General features: G+C 38.6%; 1 protein-coding gene across 3 annotated transcripts in view; it reads right to left on the minus strand.

Moving 5' to 3' along the window:
- Positions 1-9980, minus strand: part of eif5b.L (eukaryotic translation initiation factor 5B L homeolog) — a 50715-nt gene extending 40735 nt beyond the window's left edge. For 2 of the 3 annotated variants that reach the window (XM_041582375.1, XM_018247099.2), the window contains exons 1-4: positions 9680-9980; positions 2902-3015; positions 2472-2553; positions 1478-2117 (exon numbers count right to left, since the gene is read on the minus strand). In XM_041582375.1, coding sequence (XP_041438309.1) covers positions 1478-2117; positions 2472-2553; positions 2902-3015; positions 9680-9714 — 871 coding nt within the window. In that variant the 5' untranslated portion in view covers positions 9715-9980. The remainder of the gene's footprint in view (positions 1-1477; positions 2118-2471; positions 2554-2901; positions 3016-9679) is intronic. The other variant, XM_018247098.2, reaches the window with a different exon arrangement.
- Between the last annotated feature and the right edge of the window lie 561 nt (positions 9981-10541).

The raw sequence follows: 10541 nt of genomic DNA on the forward strand, positions 1-10541 counted from the left end.
TTAAAGGGTCCTTTTTGTGCTGAACCAGTTGGCCCCAGTTCCAAGTCCAAGGTCTCCCTGAACACCCTTATCAGGCCTTCCACATCATGAGGAACCTCTACTGCCCATAATGGCGCTGGATTACTTAAGACAGCAGACCCCAACATGGAGGCCCCAGAAGGTTCCCCAGCAGGGGTATAAGCCGTGAGGAAATTTCCTGTGCTGCTGTCAGTCTGAGCATTAGAGGCAGAGGACTGTTCTTCAGCAGCTGTGCAAGCTACTCAAATGGGCTCACCCTGACCCCTGGGCAATTTTGCCTTGCATGAGGCACAAGAAAAATATTTGACCGCGGCTGGGGGTCTGGTCTTCACTCCACGGTGAACATTATTATCATGCTGCAGTGCCCCCTGTCTCTCTACCCCCCCCCTTCACCGCATGCTACACCCCTAATAGCGGTATAAGCGCAGAGAAGAGAGGAGGGGAAGAGAGGAGGGGGAGAGGGTGTTGAGAGCGCGGGGGAAAGCAAAGGGGGAGCGTGTCTGCTGCTGCTGCCTGCTTTTACTCACCAAACGTGCACTGTGTGTAAGAGTGTGCAGCTGTGTGCCCGGGTGTGCTCTCTGCTCTACCTCTGTGTGGCCCCTCTATGTTTCGCCTCTATCAATGGAGTCCGGTGGCCGAGGTGGTCTGCTTTATCAAGTCTTATGACCCTTACAGAGGTGTCCCGTGTGGGGGGCTGACTGTGTGGAGCTCAGGTGTGTCCCTGGTTCCGGACTCACCCCTGGTGTCAGTGCTACTCACTGTGCAGGGTCTCCCTAGAGACCAAAGGGGAGGATCAACTTTTTTATTTGTCAGTGTCCTGCCTCCTGGTTGGAGGAGCTTAACCCAGCGGTTCCTGTGTCCCCCAATAGGACGTTAGAGAAAAAAATTTTTTCCCAAGACCGTATTACTTTAAAGGGGAACTATCGCGAAAATTAAAATTTTATAGCAAATGGAAATGAGCAGCACTCCAAAGTTGCCTTTATTCTTAATCGCAGGGCAGCATTTATCGGAACGTTTCGAGCCTGGCACGGCTGGCACGGCTCTTTATCAAGCTGCATCTTTTCTGAAATAATCAAGTTTATCTTCACTATCCCTCTCTCAGCATCGGTTTCTCTTCATTCTCTCTTCATGCAGAAGGTGGGTGTCCGATGGCAGTTAGTTCTAATATATGTTATAGGGGCTCTTTTTGCCTAAAAGATGTATTGGAACTCACTATATTAAAATCACCAGACATCATGTCTCTCTACATGCAGAATTTGTGCAAAAGGCAGTTGTTTTGTTAGATTTTGTTTGTACTGGAATGGATAGTTCCCCTTTAAGTTTCAGGCCCTATCTGGGATAAAAAGGGTTCAGCAATCTACCTTGAAAACTGAACCCTCAAGATGTTCTTGCCCATGACACCACCTTGGTAAGCAATACACAATTTGAGAAATCCTGGCAAACACATGTATATACACACCTTCTAGTTCTGCAGCTGCAGCAGTGATTTCAGGCTCATTTGCGACCTTGCCTTCCTTTTTTGGAGCAACTGTGTTTTCTGTCTTTTTAATGGTCTCTGCTTCCTCCTTTTTCCCCCCTTCAGATTCATTATTTTCTTTCTGCTTTTTTACTTTAGCCTTTTCTTCCTCTCGTTTCTTTCTTTCTCGTTCCTTCTTCTCAGCCTTCTTTTGAGCAGCAGTCTTGATCTTGAATTCCCCATCTTCATCTCCACTTTCCACTTTTGGTGCAGGCTTTGCTTTTTGATTTTTCTTCTGTCCTTTATTCCCTTGGCTGAACTCATCTGACTCCTCACCACTGTCTCCAGAGTGTTCTTCTTTGTGATCTTTAGCTTCCGAAACAACCTGAGGTTTTTTATTAGCGGACTGGTTTTTTCCCTTTGCCTTCTTAGAATTTTGATTAAAGTTATCATTATCATCATCACTTTCAGACAAGTCAGTGGGTTTTGGTTTATCTCCTTTCTTGGGTTTTTCATTTTTGGTCTCCATTTCATTTTCACTATTGTCCTCATCTTCATCCAAGTTTGTTTTCTTGCCTTTTTGTCCTTTCTTTTTCTTGTCTTGTTTAGTGAGTACAGCTTCTATATTATCTGTTTCGTCTTTCTGCCATGCAAGAAAAAAAACAAACAAAAAAGATGTACATAAATTAACAGTTAAGTATAAACAGCTTAATATAAACAGCTTAATATAAACTATATATTTTTTAAATGTAAAAAAATATATATTTTTGCAAACAGACATACATTAGATTATACACTGAAGACATACCTGTCTAAAAAATTTTTGTTCTCAGGAATATATTGTGGGAAAAGTAAGCGTCCTAGCACCTAAGTCAGAAATGTCCAACGTGTGACCCATATAGTAAAATACTAAATGCTTCACCCCCTGATGACTTGCCACATGTCCATGATCTCCTGCCTAAGGACTTTCTTTTGCATGCTGTTGAACCAAACATACCTTTGAAATAAGTTCTCTCTCTCCTTTACCTCCTTGTGTTTCCAAGGACAGCTCCTCCAGTTCCTTCAATATATCCTCTTCACTGCAAGCAAATATCAAAATTTTAAATCATTACAAGAGAACATTTCATGAATTTACTGGGGAACTCCACACAAAGCCTATTTTTGCACAATGCAAGAAATGAAATTTTAAGAAATTTGTAAATAACACAGTGACTAAAATGTTGAATAGTTTTAATATAAATAGTAATAATAGCTATCATAAACAGTTTATCAGATTTCATGTTTTGGAGTCTGGGGTAAAAACCATAGAAGAAGTTAGCAGTCCTTTAGATCTCTTCCTCAGCAGGCAACTGCTACAGAAAGAAAGATTCTGATTTCGGAAGTTTTACACACAGACAGACAGATTTACATATACAAAATGTATTTACTCAAAATCTTGCTTCTTTCCTTTCTTCTTTTTTCCTTTGGCCTTCTGGTCTTTAGCAGCTCCAGTTCCCTCAATCTCTGCAGCTAAGGCATCAAGATCAACATCATCCTTGGAACTAAAAATAGGAAATGGTAAACAATTAGGTCACTAGGGAGTTTTGAAATTACCAGTACACTGTATATAATATTCTCTTTGGTCTACTGGGGGACCGAGTAAGTACTACAAAAACTATTCTATACTATCAGCCAGAAGAATGTTTATGCCCATAGCTGGCATATTAATGAAGAACAATAGGGACCCTATTACTGTATAGCATCTTCCACAGCTGATTTTGGAGATACAATATTCCAAAATATCAAACAAATTCTGGTCATACAAGCTTACAAAGTGTTATGACTGGAGATGTAAACAGTTTTATTTGACATGAATAACATACAAAAAGCCAAACTATAAAGATCCTGCCAACATAAACAAATTATTTGAGTGTTTGGTTACTCCAGGCATGTCCAAAGTGTGGCCCGGGGGCCAAATAAGGCCCTTTTTCAAATTTACACCAGCCGTCAGCCTCCATCATGAAATTAATAATAATGAGCCCCCCCAGTACAGTGAGATCAGGAATCCCATAGCAGTAATATTAAAGGGATACTGTCATGGGAAAAAATGTTTTTTCAAAATGAATCAGTTAATAGTGCTGCTCCAGCAGAATTCTGCACTGAAATCCATTTCTCAAAAGAGCAAACAGATTTTTTTATATTCAATTTTGAAATCTGAAATGGAGCTACACATATTGTCAATTTCCCAGCTGCCCCAAGTCATGTGACTTGGTCATGTGACTTGTGCTCTGATAAACTTCAATCACTCTTTACTGCTGTACTGCAAGTTGGAGTGATATCACCCTCCCTCCCCCCCCCCAGCAGCCCCATGTCAGATTTCAAAATTGAATAAAAAATATCTGTTTGCTCTTTTGAGAAATGGATTTAAGTGCAGAATTCTGCTGGAGTAGCACTATTAACTGATGTGTTTTGTAAAAAGAAAAAACAATGTTTTCCAATGACAGAATCCCTTTAAGGCACATTAGTGAAATGATCTGCCACTTGGTCTATACTGCTGCCCATGTGCTGAAGGTGTTAGCAATAGACACGTACTGGCATGTAGAGACGTGTCACACTTGCATACTTCTTTTGGGCTGAAGGTGTCAATAGACATACTGACGTGCCAGTACAGTAAACTAAAGAAGTATGTCGTCACTACGTTCCAGTACGTGTCTATTACTAACACCTTCAGCACAAAGGCAGCAGTATAGACCAAGTGGCAGATCCTTTCCCTAATGTGCCCAAATATTACTGCTACGATTACTCAATTCCTGTAATTTAATGTTAATGGTTCAATGGACCATTCACTGTCAGGCTGCATGGTCGGCCCCAACACACTTTCACCTCACCAAATCTGGCCCTCGTTGCAAAAAGTTTGGGCACCCCTGGGTTACTCCTACCTCCAATTCTCCAAAAAAAAAAAAAAAAAATATGGTGGGGCTTGGAAAGAACATTATGAATCGGAAAGGAAAGTACACCTTAAAAGCAAAACCATACCCATTTCATAAATGGGTAGTAGCTTTATTTCATAAATGTAAATATGAGAACATTTTACGAAGATAGATCATCGCTAGCCAACCCTGGCATTAAGAATACCTGATAGTAGGCAAACAAGACTTATGCGTTTAAAAATAAATATGCAGAGAAGCTATTTACCTTAAACTGAATGGGTAATTCCCAATCCATTTAAACTATTTAAAGACAATTTACAATATAAGCTCCATTGGACAGGGATGTGCCATAACCTTTTCTGCTACATATATACAAGAAAAATTACACTTGCAAGATTATCCAAAAGAAAACACAGAACTCGTTTGAGAGTATATCACTATAACCAATAAAAAACTGGACACACCAACAGGAAATCAATTCAATACCCCTCATCACTCCATAAAGGATTTAAGAATTTTGGTTCTTAAGGGCAATTTTTAAATATATAATGAAAGAAAAGTGTGGGAATACAAATTAATGGAAACTTTAAATTCCTGAAAAATGGACTAAACCTGGACCTTGGATTTATGGCTAATTATGTGGACTAAGAAAGGACTTCACCAGGTCAGAAATATCAACATGTGCGGATATGGACTAAGAGATCATATGGAAATCCTTTGATTCTACACTCCAATAATTCAGCCCTTATTTATACTCAGCCTCTTTGACCCACATCATCTTGTACCTTATCTGATTGTCTCTTGCAGATCCCCTCGTAAATTAAAGGTATCACCTTTACACAACTTTTTTTATTTCAAAAGAGTTGCTCTATGACATCTTTGAGAGTGAAATACTTTATAACACCCTATACATTTTAAATGTCTGAGCATTTGATTTTAACACTATACAATATAAAATCTCTTTGGCACTGAAAAGTCCCAATGTAGATGAAATGTAGAAGAAAGCATTCAGTCTCTCTGGATACTGCTGTATAAGTAGCCAAAAAAGAACACATTGCATGTTTCTGTAAAGATAAATAGGTTTCAAAGATTAGAGACTAAATCAACTTTAAGGACACTTACCTTAGTCCATCTACAGGACCATTTAACAAGAAGAATCTGTAAATTAGCACGGTAAAGTGATGCTACCGTCTTCATGTCAAGCAGTAACAAGAGAGCACTGCCAAATGTTATCTTTTTATAAGGTTTGCCTGAGAGTTGCAAGCTGTTGAGTCAGCAATGGGAAACTCCCAAAATCCCCTGAGACCTGGATCAGTCAAACTTTTAAACTCCATTTATCTACTCTGAACATACAGAAACAGGTCTGAGTGGGGTGTGTTTTCTATCTGCCCATAATACATTTTACTTTCAGAAAAAAAAAGGTTTGTACATGCTGCAGAATAAACTGATGTAATGCATGCTACAAGTAAGGGATTTCTGTGGCTGATGCAATACTGAAAAATAACCGCTTGCTTGGTTGCTACAAGAATTAAAGGCCAATATTAAAATTCCTTTACTAACAAGAATTAACCACGTCAAATTTCTGATATACCTAGCTTAATTTAAAGCATATTAAAGATGGAGTGACTGGATAAAGTAATAAAAAAAGGACAAAAAAGTTAAGAAACCTGTCCCCTTCATTTGAAAATATGAATAAATGCTAAAAGAGCTGCTTTTACCAGTATTTATCATACAATGCTATTGCACATACAAATAAATAAGGCCCCTCCTTAGGGGGTCAGTGCGATAATATATTCATTAAGGATGCATCGAATCCAGGATTCGGTTTTGTATTCAGCCAGTATTCGGCCCAATCTTTGTGCCTGGCCAAACCGAATCCTTAAAATCATGTGACTTTTCATTATAAAACTAGGAAGCAAAAAAATTTTTCCTCCCCTCTGTGATTTGAATATGTAAATTAGGGTTTGGTTCGATAGTTTAAGGTAGATTTCTTGAGCAGGCCAAATGTTATGTATATCCAAATACATGTCTCTTCATCATGGCAGAGAGGTTGGCCATGTCCTTGACCACCTATTTTCCTTGTGTATTGTGGAGGTACTTAAATGATAGCCCTGGAGAACAACTCACAAACAACCAGGTTTAATTACATGGAGGACAACCTAACATCGCCCTCAGACAACTTACAGTGGGTGGAGGCTACATTTCAAATATACAGGCCTCTCAAAAGAACTGGGGCTGTAAAAATAAAATGTTCCTGCCTAATGATACGAATCCAATAACTTTTCTTAGGTCACACAGTAAACTTAAATTTGTCCCTGTCTAATATATGAAGCCCTACAAACTACATGGCTATCATATTAGAGAATCCTAATCCCAACAACCCTAATGGATTAGATATTATATGAAATATATAAAAAAAATCCAAAATGGACCAGCACACCAAGTTTCTTGAATTTGTGAACTTTGATTCAATCATCACTTGTGCATCCAATATTTTGGCCCACATTGGGGCCTTTATTAATGTTGACTGAAACGTTGGATGAGGATGATGAATGAATAAAAGTTCACAAATTCAAGAAACTTGGTGTGCTGGTCCATTTTGGATTTTTTTCTTTTTATATATTTCATATAATATCTAATCCATTATGGTTGTGTGTGACACACCCACACCCACCCACACCCACCCACCCACACACACACACACACACGGCTAAAACTTGTGATCCAAGAAACGTACTCAGCAAAAGAGTGTAAAAAGAGAAGATTAACATAGGATCTCTCTTACACCCATCAGCACTTCATTTTTCAAATCAAACAAACACAGCCACACAGATACAAAGGCAGGCAGCATACACAGCTTTTTACTTTTCCTGCTACAAACTTTTTATTTTTTCTGCTCAGATTACTATAGCTTGAAAGTTGCACCACTTTTGTTTCTTTTTACAAAATATTGTTAATGTCAGGATGGGATTTTTCGGCAATTTATAAAAAAATATGTGGATTTCACTAAAAATGTAAGAACAAAATATAAAAAGTCTGAGTGCAGTTGCATGCTGAACTGCATTATTCTTTATATATGTTATTGTTGTTATTTCAGCGGTAAAAACCGTGTATAAAAAAATCCTCTGTGGCTTTGTCAAAAGGGGACTGTCATATCTGCAAATATACTGTATAGCCGAGCTGTTGTGCATGCTTAATAATTATTTTCCATAAATAAGTTTAATTATTTTTTGTACCTAGTTAAGCTAAATGGTTTTAGCCGGATTCTTCAAGCAAACATTTTATTCACTCGCTATGCAGCAGTTCAATTCAACTTGCTGACCTATGTGGAAACAGTTAGAATAGGTGCAGTCTCTCAGTGCTTCACATCAGTGTATTTGCTGCTGCTGACAGCAGTGATGCATTAGAACCATGTCAGTAGCAAATACAGTCAACATATAAATGATGCACGGCATATACATTACATGTGAACTTCATAGAGCCCATGGACACTGATATATGAGTCACTTACAGATAAATGCACAAGAGAGAGGTTAAAGACTGGACCTTTAAGGTGGCGCTTGAACCTAATGAGTATGATGACAACCCCCTTAACTCACTTGGGTTACATTATACCGGAGCACATGCGCATCTAATACCTTGCATCCACAGCTACCATATTGCACACACAACAGTATACAGCGGAACCAGTTAAGTACCGGACATCAGCAACCTTTTAAAATAAGAATGAGATTAAAGGATAAGTAAACCTTTTAACCAAGTGAATATAAAATTGACGAGAGTGCTATTCTGAAAACTTTTGCAATTTAAATGCATTATTTATTTTCTTTTTATTCCAAGATATTAAGGTATACATGTGCTATTAAAATTTATTAATTTTGTCACAACAGTGCCACCTGCTGGTCAGTTTCTGACCAGTCTGAGCACCAAGTAGTCAAGGAAGCTGTCAGGAGAAAAAAAGAGGCTGCTCTGATGTTCTTCTGCACAGGAAAGATTTGAGAAAGTTTCAAACTGTTTTCCTAAGCAGAAGAACATCAGAGCAGCCTCTTTCTTTCTCCTGACAAATTCCTTGATTACTTGGTGGTCAGACTGGTGGGAACCTGACCAGCAGGTGGCACTGTTGTAACAAAATTCATTCATATAACAGCACGATTATCCCACAATATCTTGGAATAAAAACAAAATAAACAATGTATGTAAATGGCAAAAGTTCTTAGAATAGCACTCTAGTCACTTTTACATTCACTTTTTTTTTTGTGTTTTAAAGGTTTACTTATCCTTTAAAGGAACTTTCTCTACAGGACACCATATCACTTAAAACAATACCTTCTTTGTTCACTTGAATGATAGGGTCATTCTAATTACACCTAGCTCAGGTTGGGGCTCATTTATAAAAACTGAGCGAAAGTTACTCAATTTAATCTTCAGCTGTGGAAACTACATCCATCACTATCTGCCAAGAAATACACCAATTCATGGTAATGTTTATCTAAGTGGGCACCATTTCATTATGAAAACAAGAGATGTCTCCATCAAATATATCAGTCTTTCTACGTGTTCATTTTACAAATCATCTGGAGTCCTTCAATGCGTTCTTCTTTTACACAGTCATACAAAATGGAGTATTCAAAGAACAATCTTTTACACGTAATTATTTCTAGTTGCACAAGCGTAGAAGCACAAAGTTGCTAAAGCACCATAGGACTACAGAACATGCATTTAAGGACTCTCTGCACATTTACAACAGGCTCTCATTATTAGAAATGCCACGGACGCCTGCGATCATATGCTGCGTTTATGAAATCACTGTGCAATGGATGTTTTTAACTTTTACAATAACTTTTTACAATGAAATGACGTTTAGATTGATGGAGCAGTGTCTCCGGTGCTCAGTGATTGTGAATTTGCCCGTCATCATAGGATACCTGTTTGTTTTGCCCTGATGCCTACATCTGTATGCAACATACCATGTTCTATTCTAGTGAATGAGAATTTAGACGTATACCAAAACTCCTCACCCTCTGCCATTTGACAAATCGACACACATACTTGCAATCCTTGTGCACATGTCAGGGTTGGTGGATTAAGATGCCCCCCTAGGAAAAGAACCTAAAGCAGCTTTGCATTAAGGGATGTAGTTGAACAACATGTGAAGCCATCCAGCTGTGACATTCCTATCAGATACTTCACAAGTACATAGAGTAAGTATAACAGTGTGTCTCAAGGCCTCTGTCCTTTAGCAAGTCCTATGATTCCATGTTTAGCTGGGGACATTAACTGAGTAGCAGTTAGGTACCTCTCATCGCTCTTGGTCTTCTGTTTCTTCCCCATGTTCGCTGTTTTGTATTAACCTGCAAACACTCAATCCTGGCTCTTCAAGCTTGCTGCATATGGTGCACAGAGGCTGCAACAATTGCATACACGCATGCGCCGATCTCCATGAACTAGATTGTGCTCCTTTTCCTCGCAGCCAATGAGAAATCACGTAAGGGACGCACGCTGAGGTAAGGGTTGGGAGGTGGAGGCCGATTGCAATATCGGCGGAAATTTGAAACACTTTCAGCAACAGTAGTGTGAACGCAGAGAGAATAAGTATTACACAAATACAAGAGGGTGTATTTTGGTAATACTTAAAAGTCACAGAGGGTGTACAAAGATGGCCGATCGCACGTGTAGGAGTATGACGTAAAACGAGCGCGCCTTAATGTCACGGTGGGCATGGATCCTTGTAGAATGTGTTCTGGATGCCAATTATAGATATACCATAACGGTTTGTGGTTATATCATATATATATGTAATTACAATAAAGTGTAAAAAGTAATAAAATGTAATTAAATAGATTAGTTATGCATTTTTTATAAAACTACAAATACATAACTACAAAGAAAATCATGGATCACAGCTCTGTTTGCTCTTTTGATAAATGGATTTCAGTGCAGAATTCTGCTGGAGCAACACTATTAACTGATTCATTTTGAAAAAACTTTTTTTTCCCATGACAGTATCCCTTTAATCCCTTTAACTAGTTCTAATAACAAATGGTATACAGTGTCCATTTTGGGACATCCTCAGCAATTCACACGTCTGTGGCTTTAACTGTGTCAGCTGTCGGCTTTCAGAAAACAAATTCACAAACTGTTATATGAACAGGGAGTTT

The sequence above is a fragment of the Xenopus laevis genome, chromosome 2L (assembly GCF_017654675.1).
Source record: "Xenopus laevis strain J_2021 chromosome 2L, Xenopus_laevis_v10.1, whole genome shotgun sequence".
Lineage (NCBI taxonomy): Eukaryota > Metazoa > Chordata > Amphibia > Anura > Pipidae > Xenopus > Xenopus laevis.